The sequence below is a fragment of the Chanos chanos genome, chromosome 10 (genome assembly GCF_902362185.1).
Source record: "Chanos chanos chromosome 10, fChaCha1.1, whole genome shotgun sequence".
NCBI classification, from domain to species: domain Eukaryota; kingdom Metazoa; phylum Chordata; class Actinopteri; order Gonorynchiformes; family Chanidae; genus Chanos; species Chanos chanos.
This window is the reverse complement of record NC_044504.1, coordinates 15,309,312-15,335,724: the sequence shown is the minus strand read 5'-3', so window position 1 is coordinate 15,335,724 and position 26,413 is coordinate 15,309,312. Positions and strand designations below refer to the sequence as shown.

Below are 26,413 nucleotides of genomic sequence, written 5' to 3'. Positions count from 1 at the left end.
AGAACATAAAAGAGCAGAGCAGGATAAATAACCTGCTATTTCTTCATGGCGCTTATACATTTTGCAGTGGGGAGATGTAACAACTGTCAAAATAGCCTTTTTAACCCCTGAAGCATTAAAAAGACAGATTGGACCAAAATAGATTTGTTTTGATGCCTATTGTCACAATCAGGGATGTGCTCAGTGCCACTGACCAGGTCAAGTAAGAACACTCCAAGAAAAGAGAAAAAGTCAAACTGGGGTATTTACTGGCTTGTAACTATTGAAGAAAAACAAATCAAGCACAATGCAAATCAAACATTTTAATTCTAATAAGAATTCTGACCAGCAAGTATTCACTTTTAGCCATCCAAAATGACAAATCACAGGCACTCTAATGGATTCCTCTGTTAGCAAGCTGTCTGAAGGAGAGCACCTGGGTGTCAGCCTCAGGGGAAGATTATAAGCCCCACAATCCCTGCTTCATGATAATACCAAAACACTTCTGTAGTGAAGAATTATTCTGACTGTATAGACCTGAGGACAGAATGACAGTTTGGCTGTTGCGCAGGTTTCCATGGAGACCAGTGTGGGTTAGGTAGATCACTAGACTTGTCCTTGCTTTAATGATTCTGAACCTGCTTGTCAGAACCATTTTACTGAGAACGTATTATGCTCCAAATGAAGTGTCATGAATGGAAAGAAACACACCCGGCTAACTTGATGTAAGTGTCAATAAGCAAGTAAATTGAAAAGGCACCACAGTCAAACCTGATAAATCGGGCATTGTGAAAGCTGCACTGGGAAATGGAATAACAATGAGAGGGTTTAGATATCTTTTGTTGTTCCTTACATTCATACTCATTAATCCTTTTGTTCACCTCCAGGTGCCTGAATAGGAATTTATGTTAAAACTGATCCCTTAGTGGTAAGAAACTAATCTGAGGAGTTAAGCAGTATGAAAATAAATGTATAGATGTATCACATTGCTTTTGAATTGGTTCTGACACCAGCATCTAATGCAAAAATGAGGGAAAATACTGAGTTTTGAATGACAAATGTTGTGAGGAAGGAGCCAACACAAATCAATTCAAATCAGAACAGACACACAGAGAGGAGAGAAAGTCTATGATGGTACCTTTTTGGTAAGTGTCTCTTTTCCATTTCTATCTCCTTTTCTTTTTCTTATCTTGCCAGTCAAATGGATGAAGTGAATTCCATCTGTATTTCACATCTCCTCGTTCAGAAGGAGGATTCTTGGAATGCTTCATGTTTGTACTTCAACAGAGTGAATACTGACGAATTCATGGAATTAAATTGCACAGTTTGAAAGTATTGTGTCACACTTAGTTTAACTCAATCAACACTAAGATAATTCAGACACGAGTAGTACTAATACAAAAAAAAATGCATTTAGTGCTAACTTTAGTATGTCTTGGCCTGCAAGGGAGTTTTATGCTTCAAAGAGAATTACTGAATGTTCTCTGTGAGAAAATGCATGCACCTATGATACTCCCAACTAATTTTAGTTCATTTTTAGCAACACATGTCCAACAAAAAAACTGGAAGGTTAACTCTGACCATTGAGAATATAGATTTGAGATCTGTCAATATTTAAGCAGCTGAAACTTAAAGTCAAGCTCAAAAGTTGTTTGACTGACCTTTCAAACTACTGAGTTGTCAAATAAATCACAATAAAGATATATGAATTACATATGTCAGCAATACCAAACAAACAAGTATTGAACTAAAGATTCATTACATTGTCCATAACCTGTTTGTACGTGATGGCACACCTAGCCTAGGACAATGGAATGAATCTTTACTTCAGGGTCTTCACTGTACTTATTTTTTTATTGTTGGTTTGTTATTACTGACATACATAATTTATAAATCTTTATTGTGATTTATTTTACTTATCAAAGTAAATGAAGCATTAAATTATGTCTAGAGACAAAAACATTCACGAGTCAAACAAACCTTTAATATTATTACAGTTTCACCTTTGATTATTGTCATAAGTATCTTCCATTAATCTGATTTTGTGCATGTGGTATAACGAGAGAAAATGCAGTACACCTCAGTCAAATTTAATTGCTCGTGCATGAGGAAAACATGCAAAGCTTTCCAGGACTTTGAAATGAGACTTAAAACAACAGTTGCTCAGTTCAAGCTTCATTACATTCAGATTATCTCTAACGTAGGGCATAGTTTTAGATGATATATATGTGGTGTGATCCTGACTTGTTTTTAATCTGCAACCTTGAATAAGCCATTAAACAAAAGGGGGAAAATCAGTACTTGGACTTGGTTTAGAAGACTTCACGCTCTTTTTCATACTTTACCTGATCCCCCAGCTATGCTTCTGAGAGCCACTTTAAAAACAATCATGTGGATTATTCTGCTGAGTATGTCAATGTTTTGCCTAGGTAAGTCATGTCTTCTGCGTTGTCAATTATATACACATTGTTAAGTTTATTTTTAAAGTGCTGGTGTGTGTTAGCACTGTTGGTTTTTACTGTGATTTTTTTCACTAACTAAAATGAAATACATGCATATGATTCCAAAGGATAATAACAACAGTTTACATGATACCAACAGGCCATTCACAGTCAAGCCATGGTAGAATTTTCATCACCGCGTTTCCGGAGAACATTGCATACTATCACCCAGATGCTTCAGAAACCTTTCTTGTAATCTCTGCACTCAAGGATAACACTATGATCGAAGTCATCTTCAATGATTCGATCGAAACGACACACTTGTCTGCCAGGGAGACTACAAGGGTGAACTTTTCAAATGTTGAGCTACAAGGTGAAGGGCTTTCCAACATGTCCATCAAAGTCCGCAGTCAAAATGACATCACAGTTTTGGCTGTTAACAAAAGAAAACACAGCGTTCAAGTCAATGTTGTTCAGCCTCTCAGTAATCTTGGCGTTGTGTATTTTGTGCCTGCTCTGAATCACACAGAGTTTGCACATGCTTTCAATGCATCACCAAATGCAACCCAGGCGACAGGCCCAAACAACATGTTCAGAATTGTCATTATCAATGCAATGAATGAAAGAAACCAAGTCAATATCACCTGGCAACGGAATGGAGAAAATGATGCGAAACAAAGCTTCACTCTAGACCCATACCAGCTGGTCCAACTCCCTACCAATGGATCGTGGGGGAAGGTGACCTCTGGTAAGAAGGTGGTGGTGATATTAGCCAATCCTTGTGTAGAGATGCATGATTGTAACTGTAGCATGCTGATGAGCCAGTTGCGTCCCGCGACACCCGAGGAATCTAGTTTTGTTGTGCCGCACATCTTTGCAAAAGATCAGGAAAACCAGACCTATCTACTTGTGACACGACAACAAGGGCTTGCGGAAGGTGATATCGGGTCCATGCAAGGGCGCTCTTCAAATCTTATGCCCTTCCCTCTTGTGCCGCAGGATGGCTCTTTACTCCTAAAAACTTCTGAATCAGCTTCCCTCATGCTCATCAAACCAGGTGTGTTCATAGAGCTCCTCTCAGATAAAATGTTCTCTGCCTGCTACTTGTTACATACCAGCCCTTATAGTAAAGCTTTAGTGATAGCAGAAACCGCCCATACAAATGACGTGCACAAAGAGCCTGACTTTCAGAGCACATCTCTGTGGAACCCCATAACGGATACAGTTTATTCCTGGGCTTTGATGGAGCTAAGTTCCAGCAAACATCACATTATCTGGAATAATTCATCCAAGATGGGGGTATATGCCTACACTAAAATAAACACAGGAGAGTTTGTTTGGATTCCAGCGACCATCATGAGTGAAGAGCCAGGTACTATTTTACCATTTACATACTGCATGTTTAAGTAATCTTGTTTAAATTGTGCCATATCAGAGAATGACATTAAATATTCATATCGGTGAAAGGCATATTTTTGAACACGTTTATTTGTTCCAGCTATTGTAATGGACAGTTAAATGTGTGTGAATGCGTTTGTGTTTACCCAGACCCACGAGGCTGCATTGCTATTACTGAGGAGATAACCATTGGTGAGGAGAAAATGAGCTGGTACAGCTCACGCCAGCACTGTGTTGATGAAGGTGCTGATTTAATCAGTCCCAGTACCGGAGAGATATGGCGGCAGATGGCCAACAGTTTGAGCAAATCAAATAAGAAAACAGACAGGTGCTGGATTGACCTACGTCGCCACCTGCTGGATTTTAAGTGGTACTGGCCAAATGGTGACTCATTGGGCTTCACTCAGTGGGCTAAGAATGAACCGAGTGAACCTAAAGAGGGCATGTGTGCTTCAGCTTCTCTTAATCCTAAGAGTAACTTTACCTGGAGCACTGAAAGCTGCTGTAAACCCCTCCAGCCTTTGTGTCACAGGAAATTTGTTAGGTTCTGGCTCAACTAGCACTGTACCTGTTGTATACCTCGAATACATCATGGTTGTTTGGTCTTTAACATTATACTCTGTAGACTTTAGTTCGGCTTCAATAAGACTGTTTAATAATTTTTTTCTTAATTAATATTTAATTATATTTATCATAAGTGGTACAGGAGCTTCCATTATCCTGATATGTGAGACTACTTTAGAATATAAAATATGAATGTAAACTTTCAATCTTTCAGTTGGTCCTAATTCTTTGATAGCATTTAGCAAAGACTACACTTAGTAAAGATGTAATATGTGTAAACCAGTATGGTTCCATTAACAATAAAGGCACTTGATTTTGTGTGAGAATCTCTGGTTTTCACTCCTTCTTTCATCACCTTGCAGTTTAGCGTCTGCTCAGTTACTGGCAGTTGAACGATTTAGTTAAGGCAAAGAAATGCACTTATTCACAGCTTTTGGACACAACATGAAACATTGCTTCATTCCCTCTCAGTTTCAGTCCATCCATAAGACTGTAATTTAACAGTTAGAGTTGTACTGCAATATAATCTTTCATATCTTTTTTTTTCCAACACAGATCTAGCTTGTTAGAAGGTAAGGCAAAATGGGGCATCAGGATAATATGAAAGCTTATGAGACATGTTTTTAAAGCTCCTCCACACCCAGGGGGAGCTCCATTTTACGCATGTGTACATGAATAATCTCTTAAAGGTCTGATAGCATAGGCCTACATGTCCACATGAACTTATATATCTGCATAATAATTCAGCTCATCAAGCAGTAGACATCAGACATTAAGCTTCCCCTAGCCAATAAGGCCCCTTTAATCAGGCACAAAACTACCTGAGTAACAATATCAGAGTAGAAATTCGGTTGTCTCTGGGGAACTCCTGTTCTGGCTGACTGTCCACGGTGGTCTACCGAAACAGCCCACGGTGGCCCACTGTATCAGTCCACGGTGGTCTACTGAATCAGTCCACGGTCTACTGAATCAGTCCGCGGTCTACTGAATCAGTCCGCGGTCTACTGAATCAGTCAGCAGTGGTCTACATATGATGCTCAAGAAAAACACAGTGCTACTGACATTTTTGATACAAAAAGAACTGTAGCCAGACTAGCCTCAATGCTTGACCAGGAAATGAGTCCAAAATGTCTTTTTTCACCTCCAAAAGTTGACTAAATAAATGATGACAAAGCAACAGTGAAATGTTAAAATAGCATTTAATATTATAAACACAAATTCCCAAATAAAGACAGAAAATGAAACCCATACAAAATACAATGCATAGTCAAAATATACACAAAACTTTGTGCTTAAATTTCAGACTTGCGCGATTTAATTATAATCATTATGAAAACCCTCTAAGGAAGAACCCCTAGTAACATGGCTCACTTTGCTTTATGTGAAAGCACGAGTTTTCTTTTTCAGTTTCAGTTGGTTTAGGATTTTTTTTAATTAAATTTTGAAAGGGGTAGCACAAAGCACCACATATCACATTTTGCAAAAAAGCAAAGAAATATCTTACATTTAAAAAAAAAAAAGTCTTACTTTAGATGAGAGGAGGAAAATAGAGTACCAGACCATGGTTCATACCAAGTTTCTACACCCTGGCAGAGCTGCATCACCTGATGTAGCTGTACCATAACACAGTTTGAGGAAGGCTGTCTCTTACCACTGGCCAAGCAGTGGTGCCAGTGCAGATTCCTAATGCTCATTTAGTCTGAACATTGTGTGCATATGTGGAGGAGGCCCCTTTAAGCACCCTTCAGCTAAGGCCTGACTAAGGCATGACTACAGACAACTTCCTCAAGTATGAATGAGTATGGTCAGTTTAGCTCTATGTCCTCTCTTCGCACCTTTACACCAGCTCTCGCCGAGGCCTGTTCTGCTCAGAAAAAGCCAATGTGCGCCAATTATGCAGAAATAAATACAAACATTATGAGCCCAAGTTAAGGGGTCTTAACAGAGTCATCCATCACATCATTTAACAACAGTTTTACTCCGCTGTAGCATCAGTAAAATGACCACATGCATTCCAGTTTCTGAAACTATTCCATTTTTGACCTTTCCATCTTGGTGTTGAGAATTTCCTAGAAGGGAGAATTAGGAGGTAGAATCACATGAGTGACATGCATTGAGTAAAGCAACGAAACATGCAAGTTAATAATCGGTAAAAAAAAAAAGATTTTTTTTACCTCTTCCTCATCCAACATTACGGGCAGAGCTCTATGAAGAGAGCAAGAGCATTAGAAAGGCAGAAATATTAACACATATTGTAGTTATATGCATGATTCTGAACATATCCCTTTTTTTCTGTGCCATCAAAGTGCCACAACAAAAGGAGTGTTGTATATTGATTTATATGAAATCTTTAAAAGCAGTGGAACAACAAAAGGTATTAAAATATTTGAAGGATACTCTGTGTAAACTCAATAATATGCTTCACTCTGCCTGGTTTATTTTAATTTGCATGTCCTTGTTTACATCTTATCCTTTGTGTGCTGGTGTTACATTCCTCTCTATCTGCTCCTGGCAGGCTGGCATTTGTTTCCTGTCAGTGAGTCACTATGTCTTGTGTAGGGCGTGCCGTGCATACTCACACGTCAATGACAGTAGTGGGAATGTTCTCCTCCACCCATTTCATGTCATCATCCTGACTGCTCTGTAAAACACAGGGGATTTTATGAAGATTCAGCCACTTTCCATTCGACTATACCTTTAATAATAGATTATCTCATTATACACTTCCAAAAACATAACCAGTGTGAATCAATGTACAATTTTTACAATAAAATATGTTCTAAGTCTTAGATGATTTGTCTTAGTGGTTGCGACAAATGAAACTACACTATAAATCTCTTTCAGCAAAACAAGAATGACAAAGCAAGTAGTGAAAACATCTGAGACCATTTCAAATAATGCACTATGGAGTGAGAAGACATGGTGAAAATGCTGATTTTGATGTTTACACGGACAGAATTCACCTGCTCACAAGTTTCGTCGCTGAACTACAAGTTGAGCATGTAAATATCGCTAACGACTCAAAAGTAATAACAAAAATTAGAAGCTCACCTCTTTACCGAGGAGTTTCTGGGATGCATTAGTGTCACCTTTTGTCCCTCTCATCTTCATTCCATCTGAGACAAGCATGTCAAGAATATGAAAGGTGGAAAGAATACACACACATAAAACACTCTGTCCTGCATAAATAGTTTCTGTTGTACATTAGCATTGTAATCCTGACTTGATTTCAAATTAATCTAACAAGAGGATGGTAGTTTTGCTTTTTTGATGCTGAAGTGGGAGTGGGAGGATGGGATACTTCCAGAAACAGGATTTCTCAGTTGGTGGAACAGTTTAAGTGAAAGGTCAAGACTGTCAAACTAGGATGTTCCTTTAGCTTCTCTCCTACTGGAGATCATTGATATTTGGTTCAAGTTGTCTGACTGAATGAGAAACCCTTACTATTGGAATTTCTCTGCATGTGCCTTATTGTTAAAACCATAGAATTTTACTGGAAATGCCCTAAAACATTGGAATACTGTAAACTGAAGCGAAGCTGGTTCGGTAAGTGTCCTCATGAGTGTGTATTTATTCTTATTTGTCTTACCAAATGCTTCGTTAAGCATAGGTTCCTTGGCATCATCTTCCTCATCATCTTCATCAATTAGGGGAGAATGAGAGAACCTGTTAAGAGACCAGGCTACAGTTACAAACACTAAAAATGTTACTGACATTCATAGCATATAAAAAACAAACTGTGGGATGCTGTGTCTACAGTTTGTGGTTAAATGTCAACATTTCAGCCCTGACCTTTGGCTGTTCATCGAGGGCCTGAGCAGAACCATAATGACAAGCAGAATAGTGGAGAAGAGAAGGCGCCAGAAAGCATCGTCCAACCAAAGGTCTTTCCATCCCTGATGAGACAACACCACACAAAACAGTCAGGGCAGACTGGGCACATATTATTGAGACACAAACGTTCATATAATGTCCCCGTGCACACACACACACACACACACACACACACACATTGAAAACACTGTCTTCTTTTTCTTTACTTACAGTCTGACACTTGACAAGCCTAAAGACTTTAACACTCCAGATGATAAAAACGATAGAGGCTGTAGGGACAGAAATGCAACTATGAGTCTGTGAGGAACCAGGGCATCTACTCTCTTACTCTTTGGCACTAATACAAAATATTAATGTATGCACACATGATCACTCTTACCGACCACAGAGAAGATAAGAGTATTGGTGAAGTGCTGGTATAAAGAGAGCTTCACAACATTTCTTCGCAGCTTCAGGAAACGTATAGTCTGAGACAAACTAATGAAGATGTTAGCACGACACTGTTAAGGAATTTACACATACACACAAATCTGAAGATATTTTGATACATCCAGAGCAGATATACATCAATGGAGCATGGATTTCAAAAGAATGCGACATACTTTATGACAGAATAATTTCAAAGACAGGAGAATCCTTCAAAGCTATACATGATACATTGTACATTCCAACAACTGTAATTCTATTGATAAAACTAACTGATCTAACTTTGAAAGAAAATCTGTGACAAATGTAATTTTGGGTAGGGGGATCACTCATATTTTCTGTCACCACTTGGAAAATGTGTGGCTTATGAGACATAAGCAGGCTTTTCCAAAAAGGATATCCACCACATAACGCAGGAGTCTATGAGAGATAGACTGAGGTTGGCAATGAGAGCCACTGTGCCGTTAAATCTCTGAATGAAAGAGACAGAGAGAATGACAGATTGTTATTCGACTGTTTTGGGGCCCTGTAACTGACTCCCATGACAGAGTATGTCAAGAAAGCTGAGTATACTATACCAGCCACAGAGCCTCTTTATAGAAATATTCTTTTTGAAGCTAAATTTTGCATGCCTAAAATGTCTTCCATGAACAAAACAAGGACACTCACATCTGTGACTCTGAGGACACCTTCTACAGAGGAGAAGATCAGGTACAGAAGACCCACTGCCACCAGACGGTGCACTGTGGTTCCCAATCTAGGCCTGAGAGCAGATCACACACAGCTTTAAATCATTCAAAGCTCTATATCTCTACACAACTTTCAGAATTATCTACCACTACACAGCACTTAGAATTTTATAATTCTACAAATCATCCAGAAGTTTGAGCCTGTACACGGCATTCTGAACTTTATATCTCTACATGGCATTCAGAGATTTATAACCCTACACTGCATTCAGAAATTTAAAACTCTAAACGGCATTTAGAATTCTGCAGCACTACACAAAGTATAAGTTCCGAAGTATAACTCTTTGTAACATTGAGACTTAGACATAGAAACAATAAGGAGAACTAACTTTACTTTCACATACCATACAGAGCTACTAATTACTAGGGATGAAACAAAACCGAAAACTGCAATCTTGTACTTCCTGTTTTTTTTTTTTATTTTCACCTCAGCTTTTGTAATAAGTGGAGGGTTTTTTTTTCCCAACCTGACGTTACATCACAGGGAGAAAATATCTGTAGCACAGGAGAACATTTCACACTGCTTGTTCTTTGAGTGTTAAGAATAATATTAATCATAATTCAAAGCCAGCCAACCATTTCTCATTTCATTTCTCACTGCAAGACTAGGCTACATACGCGCTATGCTTAACCATGCGGAGGATATGTTTTAACTGAGCAGATAATTATTACAACTTAAATGACAATGTCGAACCAATAACCATTTTAACTTACAACAAAACACACGGTGTCATTACTCAGACCATAAATAATATAAGTTATATTAGAAAATATATGAAATCACCCAAAAGAATAGAGTAGATCTAATCTCTCGGCTTCCTGAAGAAGGAACTTGCTTTTTCTTCTATCAGAACTTTCTTTCATTCTCATTTTGGAAGATCTTTGTTGCTATTTGCAATAAATGTATTAATTTCGTGTTAAAATTACACAGAAACAAAAGAATATCTCAAGTTCATGGTTCAAGCCAAAGTGTGATGGAAAGCAAACCATGGACCAAAAACTGAGGTACAAAGCGACCTGTCTCTACCATTTACACCTGTACACAACTTGTAACACTGGTCCAAGTGTGGAATTAAAATCTGTCCTTTAATTCTGAGCCTCTGTTTTGCCCAACATTCTGAAGTACTTAAGGCTATAATGACAAATGATACCACTATCTTTCTGAGTAGAAATATCATAAACCTAGCACTAATCAGGAGACCTGATCCAGCAAACTATGCTGAAAGGTATATAGAGATAACACAAGGCAAAGCAATATTTCTGGAGTTCAGAGCGGATATGAGGTGAGAGGTTATTTCTTAGCTCTTTTATACAAATAAATTCTCCAGTGAGGAACATAATGTAATAAACATGACAGGAAGGGGGTGTAAAAGAGAACAGAACTTACTTGACTATGCCATAACCCAGACTGACTATGACTATTAGAACTCTAGCCAGGGATCTCTTCAGCGCAGACAGCAGCTCAGCAAAAATGACAGCACCTTGGACTATTGAAGAAATTAAGGAAGGGGAAGAGAGAGAAAGAGAGGGAGGGAGAGAGAGAGAGAGAGAGAGTGAGAGAGACAGAGAGACTGAGTTACAAAGTTGTCTGCTTATCTATCAAAATTGTACGTTAACTTATTTTTGTTATATCATAATATTTCATTTTAATGTGATTTCCCAAACCAATATCACGGAAACATAAACATTCCCTTTTCCTTTCCTGCAGTGAGTTTCAACTCTTCAATCAACTCTTAAAGCTGAGCTCCCTTCCTGTATACAATTATCACTAAACTATGCGACAAGTGAGTACATGCATATTACATTCAAAAAGAAGAAGAATGCCAACCATAGACTCCATGGTAACGGATGCTCTGATACTCATTGTAGAAGACAGCTTTCTCCAGCATTCCCAAGATGATGACAGCACCGATCCAGAACTGGATTCTGAGCAGGTCACGCCAATAACAAACACACCAGAGGAGCCACAGAGCTCCAAAAAATACATATATGATGCACATTCCCATGAAGAACTGCAACACACAGAGATGTTCCAATGTTAATTTCAAAACCATGACAGAGAGTCATCACAGCATCCTTGCAGTGACGGTTTGCCAGGAAGCGTGGGATGGTGATATACATCACTAACTAAAATAGCTGGGTGACTTTAGTAAAAATGCTTTGCCTATAGGACAAAAATGACAAGTATGGAAGAAATGGGAAAAAATGAATTTTGTTTGGGGTATTGACTTGAACTATCTATCTAATTGTTGTAAATAGTTGAGAATAGCCAGCTGAAGCACTCTGTACTCACCATCATCAGAGGCCAGTCTGCCGGTGAGGAGTACTGACGTGGTCCTATCATTTCCACATTCACTACAGCCGTATACACATGCACATTGAGTGAGAGAGAATGTTGGGGGGGGGGAGAGAGAGAGAGAGACTTATGCAATCTTTCATAAAATTAGAAAAACAAAAAAAATTATTCACTCTCCAAGCAAAGAATAAAATCAGAGAGCTTCCTTTGGGGAGACAATGTTAGGAGACACTCACCGGTAACTTTAAAACTCTGGTTATTCGCAGACTGTGAGCTGAAATCTACAACAAATAAATAGGGGCTGTCCGACCATGACTTTGCCACAGCTCCGCTATCCTGAACAGAACAGAGACGTGATTAGTGTGACACATTATATCGGCTATAGCAACTGCCAGTTTGACATGCTGTACCCTGAAACAGATTGTTTGTGCTGTGTTATGGAGTTTAATCAAAGGGTACTTTCTATCAGCAGAAAGCAATAACTGCATCAGTCTTCTGCTGACTTATCCCAACTATGAAAACCAAATCCAACTCATATGGTAACTCAAAAGCACTAACTTTAAATACCCTCTAATTACAAACATATGTGAATCTTAATGACAAATTTTGGTCCCTTGTGATTACAGTTGACTTCCAATGAACAGTGTCTTACTGGTTTTCCCATGAATATGTCGGTTCTGTTCTTATTTCCAGCTTGTCCCCCCTTATAACAACAAAGGAAAAAAAAAAAAGAAAAAAACATTAAACCGTGACAAGTTTAAAGGTCCTCTGGTGAGATTACAAGTAGAATTGAGTCAGTTTTTTTATTTATTTTTTTTTTAGATAACAGTAGTTTAAATATGTATAACAATATCTCATTTAAGGAGTAAAGAGAAACCAAAGAATTCAGTTGAATGACCTGGGAACTGCTGACAAACTGAGGTGGCTGAAACTTTTCATAGTATACCTGAGGGCATAAAAGACAAAACATGCACAGAGTGTTAGCCTAAGATTTCTAAAACAGAACCACTGGACAGGTTCTCATCTGCAAACATATAATCAAATTGGCTGGTTTAAATCTGCAAGGACAATGCCATATCATTACAAAAATGAATTCTCCCTCTCATTCTATAATTACACAAACTGCAAGCATCTAGGAATTATGTCCAGTAAACATACAGAAATGTCTTGCATTTGCTCTTACAACTCCCTAACTGTAAGCCATGTTTGTGGCACAATATTAACTATATGTCCTTTGAAACAATGGACAATTTCTCTTTGTCTCAAAAAGCAGGGAAAAGAAAAATAAAATTCTGCAGGAAAAGAAGAATAAAATTCAGCTGATACCAACCCTGGGTTGACTGACAGAAGAGCAGTTGGGAAAGTAGACAAACCCCTGGCTACGGAAGCCGCTAAAATTTTTCCTCAGCATTCCAGGGTTGCCTGAAACAATGTCTGCTGTATTATCCTGTGAGACAAAATATACTGTTTTAGGACATTTGGGACAATCTACAGACACACAGAAGAAACACCAACATCCTACTTGAATACCAGCACATACATAAAATATAACGGTCTTCTACCTTGTATTCATAGTCTGTGTTTTAACATATGTTTTCACTACCTAATGAGCAGTATACACAAACAAATTTATGTGTCACATTAAAGCATATGAGGGACTGGTTGTTTGTAGGCACAGTTGATCAGTACCATCTATAACTATATCTATGGCTAAAATTCTTCACATTACAGTTGATGCAGGTGAATATTTGGCATAACTCCAAATGCATCTGTTAAATGTTGGAATTGCTGACTATAGGATTGTGTGCTCACAGCAGTGTTGAAGATGTCATTGTAACAGGAGGATGAGAGGAGGTACCAGCTAATGTTGAAGGCTTGGTTTGACTTACAATCTCCGTGAACTGTGGAAAAGAATTACAGACCTTTAGATTGTCTAACATTAGACACATATTTCAAACAAATTTTGAAAACAGAAACAGACCTGATGGGTACCTGATGCCCCCGTTCATGGAAGGATAATTATCAGAAAAACATGTTGCTACCGAAAAATAATAAGTGACATAAAACATTTCTTATATTTATAGTTTCATGTGATTAACTATCAGAGAGAGAGAACAAATAAAGGTAATAAGGCTACTGCACTGTTCAGATGGTCAAATTTACTGCGCTGCAATAAACAAGAGCTCACTTACATCTCATATAGATTGTTGTGTTTGCATAAAGAGTTTTTCGAAACACAGCATAGTCGCTCTGAAAACAAAATAAGGCAGATTAGCTTCATACAGACTGTTTACAAACAAGAACAGACAAGGACAAAAACATTGTAGAGTAGGCTGATCCAGGCTCTGTGTTTCACAAGAGGAAGGTAACTTTTATCTGTGACTGCTCAGGATAGCTATTATTATTAGCCTAGTAAACATGAGGCTTGACAGTGAGTGAGAGGTAGTGTCTACCATTAAAACACACATTTGTCGCTAAATGTTGAACTATTAGCATAGCCCGTTACACACACAAAAAAAAGATGACACGAAAAACATGCGAGTTTAAAGTCTAAATATGACTCTCAGTATATTACAACCGAATCCATATTTCTTAATCACTCTCTGTAGTTCACGGTTATGTTTATTTTAATAGAGATGACACAGATATAGCATGGCATGACACTACGAACAACAGACATAGCACACACGTATTTGTGTCGTGTACTTAAAACTGAAACTGTTCATCAGAGCATGTAGCTGACATCACTGAAGTAAGCTAGCAGCAATGGCAGCTGCCTTTCCTTAAGTCATAAAGATAAAGTTGTATTTAAGGCGCAGACTTACAGAATTAAATTCGATATTCCACAGGGAAATTTCCGCTCCGAATCCACCGTTCAGAGTCAATACGAAAACCAAAAAACACAACCAACTCTCTGTAACATATGGCATCTTCGCGAAGAGAGAGGTTGTTGCCTGCTCCTCGGATTTTACGGTTGAGCAGTTGACGGTTGCTTTCAGTTCCGGGTGCTTGAAGGATTTTATTGCAGAATTGACCTTAGAGGGCAGTGTTTTACATGGATTGGACACTGAATTCAGGAGTACAATGTACACAGATCTAATATGCAAGTTTCGGATATATTGTTGAGACAACGCAAAATTAAAGACAACTGTCGACAGCTGTTATTTCCAAACTAGGCTACTACTTCATCACATAGCACAAGTTCTGCCATCAAGTTAACCCTTTCAGCGCCGCTCAAATTACAACTTTGAACAACTACAGATATTACTTCAACAACATAGCTATTCCATCAACAACAACAGCTGAAACCACAACTTTGTCTCCAACAACCACCACAAGAATTTTGATGTATAATCACATACAACGACACTTTCTCCAGCAACAGAAACTACAATCACAATCTCCACATCAAATGTTGCACTGAGGACAATACCTATCTTCATTACTACAACTACATCTCTAACAACTACAACTCTAAAATCACAATTCTTCCAAACACAGTTAAAATGCATACTCCAACATCTAAATCTCCGTACAAGTTCCTCCAAAACAATTCTTGCTACATCATCTACTTTAATCCCCACAAGTACTGCTTCAACAACTGCAACTGTTCAGCAACAGCACTGATAGTTTATAAATATACTTTGTATTCAAGTGTTGCTGACCTGACTAAACTACAGTGCCTAGAACTTCACGTACTCAAACTACTGAATCTCCTACGCCTACACCATCAACAAAAAGTACATCTTCAAACATAACACTCACAGACACCCTAACCAGAATAGTTCTAACCACATCACAAATTGTGATAACCAGAGTTACAAACATAATGTGTTCTCCGACTACAACTATAATTCAAACTTTAGGCTCCATGTCCCAGTTGATACAATAGTTTTGACCAGTAGGCCTACCTTGTCTCTTACAACAGTTGAATGTGAAGACACAACTTCTAATGAAGTTAGAACTACAGTAACTCTAAAATCTGAAACATCCACTCAAGTAATTAATCTTCAAGTGCAACCTAATCACCTACTGTGCCTACTGTTCCAAATTTATTTGAAAATTAGAAGGACAGAAACTCCAGCTCCAACAATTCTTCCAACTAGTGTAATTTCATGATTGAACACTACATTCTCTCCATCTACTTCAATAGCAGACTAGTCAATTGCACCTCTGACATGGATTCTGACCGCAAGATGTGGTATGTTTTCCCCTAAATCGTTGCTTGCGACCTACTTGTCATCAGTAAGTGTAAATTCACACGGGTACGCTGTTTAGCAAACACGGGTACGTGTCTATCAGTGTTAATACAGTTTGCCAGCGTGGTTTCGTCTGGTCCATATTTAGAACAGCCACGCATAGGAGACGAAACCGGAGCGTCAGTGTTTTAAAATGGGGCAGAAATCAAGCAGAAGAGAAATCACACAGAACGAACCAACAGAATCACATGAGAGGTATAGTAAATACGCGAGAAGAGATCGCTTGGCCACAAACTGTTTTCCTTTTCAGTACCTTATGAAGTGACACAAGTTTTTGAGCGAAGTACGTCCAGTCCTACATCAGCTGTAAACCGATAAAAAAAAATGAAAGCGCAATATTCACCATTTCCTTAACATGGTTATTGCTGTGTCGTACACTTCCAGCAATTCGAATGGCAATAGATATGAAATGGGAGAAGATGAGGCAAAACCGACGCCTAGTCTGTTTAGAATAACTTCATGTCCATGAACGAAGACGACTGCACGCTAATTAGACACCGTCGAAGAAGTACTATCTTTTGACTACGTGAAAATGTAATTCATACATATGGCTAGGGCATTGTCATCATTTTCGGAAGGACAGCATCCCTTAATTTTTGCCAAAAAATGTTTGAATATTAGTGTTTTGTTTAACCCCAGCTCTACAGTTTATGAGTTTTAAAGCCTACAATAGCTCGCCATGTATATGCGTCTATATCTTAATCAAATACTAAATGTGCTGTTCAGCTGCATATGACTGGTGTCACAGTCACCATGCCAGGGAGAAGTCCTTTTAGATGTAGCATTTCTGTGGATCAGAAGATGCTGACACACTCTCGCTCTGAACTCTGGTACTCTTCATATTAATTTGTGAGAAAGAAATGAAACAGCAAATTTGACCATAATAATACAAACTATTATTTTCAGCACTGTTCTGGATGGTGAGGAGGGAAAGAAGTACAGTGAACTCCCCAGGTTTTACAGGTATGCAAAACAACTCCTGAATAAAGTCTTTCCACAATAAACAAATGAGGATGATTGTGATTGTGCCAAAGACCTTAACAGTTACAGCAAAACCACTGAGACTGAAAACCACTGTAGTTCTTTTTTTCTTTCCCCCAATCACTAGACAACAAAAAGATGGACCTTCATCACAATATTGTGCATCACTTGAAAGTTTGGTACTCACTGAAAAAGGGGCTGGTATTGAACTCTCTGAGCCTCATTCCCAGGTATGTTGCAGGATGAAAGGAGTGGTACAGATCAAACAATAATCCTGCATTGACTCACTGAGACTAGAATTTCAACTGAAATATGGAGACTGATTAGGGTGTAGTTTTCCAGAAGTCAACTTGAACTCAATTAAAGTAACTAAAAAGAGAAATAGCAGAGGAATTTACACAGAATACTATGTGATATAGGTACGACTGCTTCTTCAAGTGCAGGCCATCCAGAATAAGACTGTCAGAGTTTCGGTTAATGAACTGCAACCACTCAAAGCCCGCTATAAAGTTGAAGATGTCTTGGATGGAGAGCCGATTTGTGAGCAGTAAGACTTGATAATTTGTGACTTTTTTCTGAGGGTAAAAAGAATTGTTTTTGATGCACTGATGCAATATAATGTCAGACAATAGTTTGTTTGGTTTTTTTCGGTTTCTTCAAACTTGTCATGGTTTTTTATTTTGGAAACTGTCTCTTTGACAGATTGAGAGTTCAGAGGAAGAGCAAGGACTTTGTCATTTTAACATGGGGCTTAGGGCAACATCAAGTCCAGGTCTTTTCTTCCCCTTTCCGACTTGATGTAATTTGCGAGGATGAGGTGACTGTGACGCTCAATCCAAGGGGACGACTGCATTTTGAGGGCCTGCCCAGGTAGCATTGACTCCTCTACCCTTCTTACAAACCAATAATAAACTCCAACAGTTAAGAACAGTTTTCTCATTTTCTAAAGAGGTCACTCTCTCATAACCACAAATGAACTTCCTAAATCAGTTAAATGTCCTCATAGATTTACTCTTTTCTGCATAAAATAGTTTGCATTTCTCACATAAAGTCTTTAGAATATTCCACATTTAGACATTGATTAGGAAAGTATGTAGTGTAGTGCTGAAAAGGCTGGAAAGGGTTTTGTTCAAGGGCTTATATAAACATTCTCTACCATGAGACAATGTCTTACAATTCATAATTTATTCCCCTTTTCAGGTCTTCTTCAGGATTGTATCAGGTGAAAATGAATACCTCATCCACACACACACACACACACAAACACACACACACACACACACACACACACACACACAAAATGTCTATCTGTCTCTCTGTCTGTTTCTCTCTCTCTCTCTCTCTCTCTCTCTCTCTCCCTCACTCTCTCTCTCTCTCTCTCTCTCTCTCCCTGCTTATATTTATCCATATCTATACCTATATATATTGATACACAACCCTCATTCTGAGATCAAGGTTGCTTATGAAATCCCCCAATTTAATTTTACAGCACAAAGGTTCGTTGAAGAAGAGGATCAGACAACAGAATATCCCAACAAGTGGTTAGTCCATTTAGAATTCTCACACATGAACTGTACTTCTCATAATGTTAAACTCAAGAGGGCCAAAATTACTGGGTAGTCTGAAATTGCCTATCCTGCAGGTTCCAGTTCTGTTGGCCTTGACCTCCGTCTCCATGGTTACAGTGATGTCTATGGACTCCCAGAGCATGCTGACAGCTTCCGGTTGAAAGACACCAGGTAATACTCTGGTCAAGGAACCTGCTCAAGCTATCCAACAGTTTGGATTAATCGCATTCATTTACAAAGAAAACACTGGCTTATGAAAACACATTAATTTCTACAGTGCAGAAATGTGCAATGCCCTTATTGCGTGTCTCAAATATTTGATGCTGGTTGAATGAAATAGAGGAGAGGTGGGCCAATCAGATCACTGAGTGTTCTTTTTGGAACGTCTGGTTCTCGAGGTTACCATAAGTCCCTGCCGTCACAAAACTCTAAGCCAAAAGATTTGTGCTTGCATCCTTTGATTCATGTATCACCAGCTGTTACCACTGTTCATCTCCATATTTTTATGCATCTCCATGGGAATGAAGCACTTGTGCAGGCCCACGCTATTCACCTTGAATGGCCTGTGACTGTGCAGGTGCGCCACTGACACTAAGAGTACAGTGCAGAGAATCTTCAATGAATCTCCTCACCTCACTCCACCTTTAGAGATCACACTGGTCTTCAAAAGCATATTAACCTGAGCAAAAGTGATATATCTATGGCTGGTTTAAGTCAATATGTTGATGTTGATAAGGATATTGAATCACTATTCAGTATTAGGACTCTTAACTCAGCTACTTTTCCTTTTTTTCTTTTTTCTTACCACTGCTTATATGTTTGATTTTTACAGTGATACCACACCCTATCGGCTCTATAACCTGGATGTGTACGCCTATCCCATCAACAGCAGACGAGGCCTCTATGGTTCTGTACCTCTCTTGCTGGCTCACAAGCTAAACAGAACAGTGGGTGTTTTCTGGCTTAATGCATCTGAGACTCTGGTTGACCTCCAGTTCTCCCCAAAGAGCAAGGAGGTAAACTCTGCAGTTGGTGTCTTTATTACTTGAATGCTAGAGGGTCTGTTGTGTTTAAAATCTATTATTGTCTTTGCAAGCACTGTTGAGTACATATTAGTGCCCATTTAATTATATTAGACATTTATTTATACTGGAGATTTATACTTGCCACTTTCCTGTCTAGCTCTTAGTTTTTTTGCTTGTCTTGTCAGGGTGATGGAACCCCAGAGGCAGATGTGAACTGGGTGTCAGAGAGTGGAGTAATTGACTGCTTTATACTTCTTGGACCAACACCTGCCAAGGCTTTCTGTCAGTATGCAGAACTGACAGGTATTCATTGTTCTTGTGTGTGGCCATACATGCTTCTATAACACACTAATTATAGAGGCCCATCTGATCCACAACTTAATATTGTACAGGTCAAACTTCATGATGTCCAGTTTCTCTCTATGAGAGAGAGAGAGAGAAAGAGAAAGAGAGAGCATTGTTTCTCAGTGCCAGCTCTAGAAATCTCACAATTGGTGCATTTTTACTCTATCCCAGCATTTGCTTTATGGGTTCAGCTAACCCAAAATGTGATAATTAACAGACAAATTGACAGCTACACTATAAAAATGCATTCAGCATTCAGATATATTAAAACTATTTATTTTATATTTGTTCTGTTTTTCCATTAATCTATGAAACTATTTTCTTTTTGTACCAGGATACCAGGCTCTGCCATCTCTCTTTTCCCTGGGATATCATCAGTGTCGTTGGAACTACAATGATGAGGCTGATGTGAAAGAAGTGGACGCTGGTTTTGACAAACATAATATTCCATATGATGTTATCTGGTTAGACATTGAGCACACAAAAGGGAAACGCTACTTCACCTGGGATCCTAAATGTTTCCCCAACCCAGTGGACATGCAGGAACACCTACAAAGAAAGAACAGGAAGGTGGGCATCCTGAATTTAGGGTATCCCCCAAATATCCAGACTGTATACTGTTCACCTATTGTACTTACATTAATGTAACAACTTGTTTTAGAGATTGGTATGGAACATAATAATTTTTAATGATCCACATGTAGGTATATGCAATTTTATCAACACTTAAGCTTTTAGCAGAGCATGCTTGTAGAGTTTGGTGTTTATTTTTGGTAGTCATATTTCCCATATCTAGAGATGTCTAAAGCCCTCTAAGGAGACACTTACTGAGTAATCCTTTCATTCTGTACTGGGGGATTAGAAGTGCCACTGAAGGTAAGCCATCAGAGGGCTGGGCAAGATTCCTGTAGGATTTCTTTCCCCCCATTGTAATTTAATACAGCGCAAGTGTCCTTGTAATACCTGCTGGCTGGGTGTGTGTATGAAAACGGAGCTGTACTCTACTGTTTTTCAGGAGGATAGACTGCCGCTTGTGGCAAATGGGAAACCTTGAGCATGATTATATTAAAAAAGTTCATAAGCACAGGACAAGTTCCTCTCTACCTCAGGTTTTCACTGGTTTAAAAGCAATACATATATTAACAGGTCTCTGCCTTGTGTTGTTTTCTTTCTCAATCAATTTGTACCGTAGCTGGTTGTCATCAGTGATCCTCACATCAAAGTTGACCCTGACTGGCCCTTTTTCTGTGAGGCTAGAGACAGTGGCTATTTCATAAAGAATAACAAGCACGATCTCTACAAAGGCTCCTGTTGGCCAGGTAAGAGTTAACACCACTCATGGTAAGTCCTTGCTGTCTCCAGCGTTCTATGTATTGTAATCAGTTTTGCATAGCTAGATATGAATAAACTCTCTGAGAACTAGACAATACAAACTGTTTCCTCAGATTCAAATTATCTTGATAGATTTTTTTTGACAACCTACAGATAATTTTTAGTCTATATTTTCCCTGTGCCCAGCATCCATTGCCTTAGTCTTTTGATTTATTCAATTCTCTTCCATCAGGTTCCTCTTGTTATCTGGACTTCAGCTACTCACAAACAAGGTCATGGTACGCTAGATGCTTTGCGCTTGACAAATACGAGGTAACAGGAAAAGCAATTTATAGATGAAATTCCATACATGTGTTTGTCAGATTGAGCTATATATTTAAGTTCAAACTTGTGGTAGTGGGACTGTTTTCCTTTACTGTTTGGTTTACGTTTTCACAGTTTGGTCCATAATGCTGATAGTTTTGGTTTGCTTGTATGTATGCTCCAGGGCTCAACAGAATCCTTGTTTGTATGGATTGACATGAATGAACCTTCTGACTTTTCTGGGCCTGAGAAAACATTGCCTAAAGACACAGTGCATCATGAAGGTTGGGAGCATCGAGACCTGCACAACCTGTATGGCTTCTACCAGGTCAGTCTCTACAAAAAAAACTCGGAACTGTAATGATATTCATGTGAAGATATCTGGAATAGGTTAACCTAGAAAGGCTGAAATAACTTGTATGGCTTCTTTGACATGAGTTACACCTCAACAGAAGTTACTACCCACACAGACAAACTTTGTATGTTTTTTCATTTCATCCTTCCCAGCATATGGCTACAGCAGCAGGTCTTGTGACTCGTTCTGGTGGTTTGGAGAGACCGTTTGTCTTATCACGTTCCTTCTTTGCTGGTTCACAGAGATTTGGTAAGCCAGTAAGAGAGTGAAGTACTGGGTCTGTCCAGCCCCACTTGATCTTTCCTGTAAATGTATCTTTTGTTGGATCAATATGTGTGGTTTGTTATTTTGGTTTCAGGTGCAATATGGACTGGTGACAACGTGGCTACTTGGGAGTACTTGAAGATTTCAATCTCCATGCTACTGTCCTTGAGTGTGTCAGGGATTCATTTTTGTGGAGGTGAGACATCAAAAAAGCCACTCAGGCAAAACAGATCGCTGCAGTGCTCAATGCAAATTTCTATAAATAACATTAATGACATTAATTACATGAATGACACATAGTGCAGCACTGATTATTGATCACCTTATTATTAATATATGTTTTGTAACCATGAAATTAAAATGTGTACTGTTTGTGTTCATCTTGAGCTTATTGTATATTTGGATTCAATCTCTATGATTTCAGTGGCATGAATTTGACAAAGGGCTGTATACAGAAAGTATATAGAAAACGTGCCGCGTTCACTGAACTGTTACAGTACAAAAATAGCAAAAATTGTGGATGTTATTGCAAAGTAGTGCAGATGGAAATATGAGTAATGCTTCCAAGGAACCGTTAATAAAATTCTCTGAATGAATATTTGTCTTAGCTGATGTTGGAGGCTTCGTGCAGGACCCAAAACCTGAGCTGTTGGTACGCTGGTACCAAGCAGGGGCCTTGCAGCCTTTCTTTCGCGGCCATTCGTCTAGAACATCTAAGCGACGTGAGCCTTGGCTTTTTGGAGAGGATGTGACCTCAGCAGTGCGTTCGGTTATTCAGCAGAGATATTGCCTTCTGCCTTACTGGTACACCCTCTTTTACCAAGCTCATACATCTGGCCAACCACCCATGAGGTAAAAGAAACTTCCCGGCCTCACTGTGCATAGTTGTATTTAAACTAAGCTTGAGCTTGTGTGCAGGAGTGGGACACATAAACATTTCCATTATGATAACTGGGTGACTGAGTCATAACCCATTAACAATGATTTGCTTGTAGTGGAACAAAAAGGAGCATACTCCTATTTGTTGCTAAGACTGCCCATTGGTGGCATCAACATGATCTCATTATATCTTCTTTGATCTTTGTCTTCTTTTGATGTCTACCTGCTCTGCCTTCCTTTATCTCCTGTATTGTGTTTCTGTCCTTGATAGACTCTGTCTTGAACATCCACCTGAAGAGCTAGTTGACCAAGTTTACTAAGATTCCCCTTCTAAACCTAGGTTGATCTCAAGTTTTGCTCTTTGTTGATATAACATAAACTTTACCCACTGGATTTTTGTGTTCTCCGTTCTAGAATCCCCTGTCTGTTCTGCTAAACATGCTACATGAAATGAAAAAGAATTTCAATTATCATTAAGTGTTTTGGTCTGCAATGAGTGTGAGCTAAATTTAAAGGCTGATTCCATAGTGGTACTTGAGTGTGTATCCTGTTGCATCTAAATCCAAAATCCATTCGAATGTATGTTCATGTCAGACCACTGTGGGTGGAGTTCCCATTGGAGAAAAGTATCTTCAGAGTGGAAAACTCCTATATGATAGGTAAATATATATATTTTTCTTTTTAAACAAAATGTATATTTTTCCTTGGTCACATGGTACTTTCTGAGAACATGCTTCTTGTGCATTTAGGTAGTGCTCTTCTGGTTGCCCCAGTCACTGATCCAGGAGTCAAAGAGGTCACTGTTTTGCTTCCTGGGCCAGATGAGGTCTGATGCAGTTACCTGATTTTATGCAAATGAACTTCAGTCAATATATTGAATCATTTTTTTGAGCTATAAATTTGAATACTGGACATTTTCTCTGTATTAGCTATGGTATGATGTTTGCACCTCTGAGGTATACAAAGGGGGAAGATCTCTGAGTGTTCCTGTTACTCTGGATACTGTGAGTACCAATGCTTGTGTGTTTGTGTAAAATGTGTCTGTATATAAACACAAAAACATTCACTTACACTTAAGCGATTTAATCAGATTCTCTTGACATATCACACTAGATTTATAGTGTTAGCTGTAGTTCTTCCACTCAACAACTGAAAAACATTAAACCTGAATTTGGGTTTCTGTTACATTTGATGTCACTATCAAACTTTGGGTTCTCTTTAGTGCAATATAATTGCAATATCATTTTTGTTAAGATCTCTGATGTCTGTCCTCCTCTGGTAGGTGCCCATGTTCCAACGAGGGGGTACAGTGGTGTTCCGGAGAGCAGGATGTGGCTCCAGTACAGCTGATCTCCAGCAATACCCTTTCATTCTCACTGTTGCTCTAGACAACAAGGTAACTACAATCAGCCAACTCAGAATATTTAAAGTTCTCTCTTCAATACTGGTCGATAGACCAAATGAGTCAGAAAGAGTCAGTCATGTTAAGGTGAGGTTTAAGTATGGTGTGGAACAAGACATGTTCAGTTGTGTGTGAAACTTTTTGTGAAACTGATGAAAAAGACTTTTTTGTATGTGTTCCGTGTATGGCTGTTGTAAGAGTGTAATAACTTGTTCCTATTCTATATCTATGTTTATGCTTGCTTGTTTTGTAGGGCAGTGCTGAGGGTCTGCTGTACCTGGATGATGGCCACTCATTCAGTTACAGGGATCAGAAGCAGTTCTCTCTCTTTAATTACACCATGCGGGCAGGCTGCCTTGTTAGTAGGTAAGATGCTCGATCTGTAACAGACACTTGCTCAGTTTAGGTCAGTTTCATTTGGACTGAAGTGAAATTGAATAGAATTTAGTTTCCACCTGTGTTTTTTTTTCATTCATTTCATAGGGTTCTGATTAAATGAATTTACTAGTCCATTCTCATGAAAGCGGATGAAGAGATGCCATGTAAATGCACTGAACGCATATGACCACGGGTTTCTGATTATAGGTTATATAGAGAGCATTCTGGGGTTTTTTTGTTTGTTTGTTTTTTTAAGCTGAAACTGAAGTGATGGTTGGTGCTTGTCATTTTCATAGTTGTTCAGATGAACAGGGCATATTTGTCTCAGCGGAAAAAGTGGACACAGTCATCATACTCGGGGTTAACATGAAGCCGTCCAATGTGACTGTACTCAAATCAGGTAAAATTTGGCCAAATGAAATTCCTAGTGTAAAGTAATATTTTACAGTTCACCAACTCAAACTGAGAACAAATAAAAATGTGTCCATTATCCTTCCTAAGCACTTGAAGAGAGGTTCCACAATCACTTACAACTCGTATTTCATTATAACTCTGGACAAAAAAAAGGCCATGTTGATAGTTGACACATTACTAGCAGAATATGTTTATTATGTTATAAATTTGTAAACTGTTAACCATTTGATCTCTACATCTCAGGTGGCCAGGAGGACACATGTGGTTACCAGTATGATGAAATGAAAAAAAGGCTAACGATACATGATCTAAACCTGGAGGTACACACAGACTGGGAGATCAAGATAGAATAGGGCCATTTACCCATCACATGACAGAGATAATGAGGCTCAGTTAAAAGCTTATGCCAAGAAGGGCTTATAAAGGTAGTGTGACATCACCAAAGTACACTGCTTATTAACAAATTATACTAAATGTAGAAAGATAAGAACAAATATGAATATGATGTTCACTGTGATAAATTCTTGAACATTTCAGTACATTTTTTTTACTGGAAGAGTTTGTGTTGACCTTATTGTTTAGTTTTAATGTGGAGCTCCCTTATGTTATTTTAATAAGCTGTTAGATTTCTAAACCGCTTGGACTTTTGTAAGAACAGTATTTCCATCTGCTGCTCTTGTAGTGCTAATTCGTTTTTTAAACCACAGTTTCTTTTGAAGCAAATATCTTTCACTCGGATAAAGTTGAATGTTTCTGTTTACTTTGACTTCACAACCAATAAATGATTGGACGTTACTAATGAATCATCTTGTTGTTTGAATGAAGGCACTCATTTTTAATTTTATTATTATTATTATTATTATTATTATTATTGTTGTTGTTTTTTTCAGTTTTAGAATTGTGTGATGTTTTGGTCAGTGACAAACAAAAGAAACAGGCAAAACAGACAGTTTCGTGTGTTGTTACTTTTATTTAGAATGACTTTTTCCCAGTAGTTCACCTTATGTATATCCTTAAATCAGTTAAGGGAGGGTCAGGAATTATTGGATTTTTTTGGATTTTGTTTCAGAAAGCATCACTCCATTTATCACTGGTGGATTATAGCCGAAAAGTCTGGATGTACTATACAATGCAAGTTTGTATTACATTTATGAAAAATAATCTGTTGCTGTGTTCATATATGATCCGTGTTCTAATATCTTATCTGTTGTCATGAAGTCA

At 38.5% G+C, this 26,413-nt stretch overlaps 2 protein-coding genes across 2 annotated transcripts; one reads left to right on the top strand and one right to left on the bottom strand.

Moving 5' to 3' along the window:
* Positions 1-5,900: 5,900 nt before the first annotated feature.
* LOC115822364 (transmembrane protein 87A) lies at positions 5,901-14,643 on the bottom strand. The gene is made up of 20 exons (XM_030786170.1): positions 14,513-14,643; positions 13,880-13,937; positions 13,500-13,588; positions 13,018-13,134; positions 12,586-12,633; positions 12,340-12,390; positions 11,924-12,023; positions 11,685-11,746; positions 11,220-11,403; positions 10,779-10,878; positions 9,312-9,405; positions 9,043-9,114; positions 8,596-8,704; positions 8,427-8,485; positions 8,175-8,278; positions 7,972-8,048; positions 7,434-7,498; positions 6,962-7,023; positions 6,557-6,587; positions 5,901-6,451 (listed from the first exon to the last, which is right to left on the bottom strand). Exons 1-20 carry the CDS (start codon positions 14,615-14,617, stop codon positions 6,410-6,412), a joined length of 1,629 nt encoding a protein of 542 aa, XP_030642030.1. The 5' UTR covers positions 14,618-14,643; the 3' UTR covers positions 5,901-6,409.
* Positions 14,644-15,865: 1,222 nt separating this feature from the next.
* ganc (glucosidase, alpha; neutral C) lies at positions 15,866-25,545 on the top strand. Its single transcript, XM_030787389.1, has 24 exons — positions 15,866-15,888; positions 16,853-16,909; positions 17,055-17,157; positions 17,347-17,474; positions 17,630-17,797; positions 18,128-18,149; positions 18,417-18,468; positions 18,570-18,666; positions 19,328-19,523; positions 19,706-19,823; positions 20,200-20,435; positions 21,058-21,184; positions 21,430-21,509; positions 21,685-21,828; positions 22,008-22,104; positions 22,214-22,315; positions 22,728-22,971; positions 23,593-23,657; positions 23,748-23,824; positions 23,928-24,002; positions 24,281-24,394; positions 24,654-24,766; positions 25,075-25,178; positions 25,436-25,545. Exons 1-24 carry the CDS (start codon positions 15,866-15,868, stop codon positions 25,543-25,545), a joined length of 2,652 nt encoding a protein of 883 aa, XP_030643249.1.
* Positions 25,546-26,413: the final 868 nt, after the last annotated feature.

Excerpts from the sequence above, each read along its gene's own strand:
- LOC115822364 (XM_030786170.1), bottom strand. The coding sequence starts at position 14,617 with ATGCCATATGTTACAGAGAGTTGGTTGTGTTTTTTGGTTTTCGTATTG. Across the intron at positions 10,879-11,219 it reads CCGTTACCATGGAGTCTATG|TCCAAGGTGCTGTCATTTTT; the intron begins GTTGGCATTCTT and ends TTTCTTCAATAG. Across the intron at positions 8,705-9,042 it reads ACTCCTGCGTTATGTGGTGG|ATCTTCATTAGTTTGTCTCA; the intron begins ATATCCTTTTTG and ends TGTCGTGCTAAC.
- ganc (XM_030787389.1), top strand. The coding sequence starts at position 15,866 with ATGGATTCTGACCGCAAGATGTG. Across the intron at positions 17,475-17,629 it reads GGAGAGCCGATTTGTGAGCA|ATTGAGAGTTCAGAGGAAGA; the intron begins GTAAGACTTGAT and ends TCTCTTTGACAG. Across the intron at positions 22,972-23,592 it reads TCTGGCCAACCACCCATGAG|ACCACTGTGGGTGGAGTTCC; the intron begins GTAAAAGAAACT and ends TGTTCATGTCAG.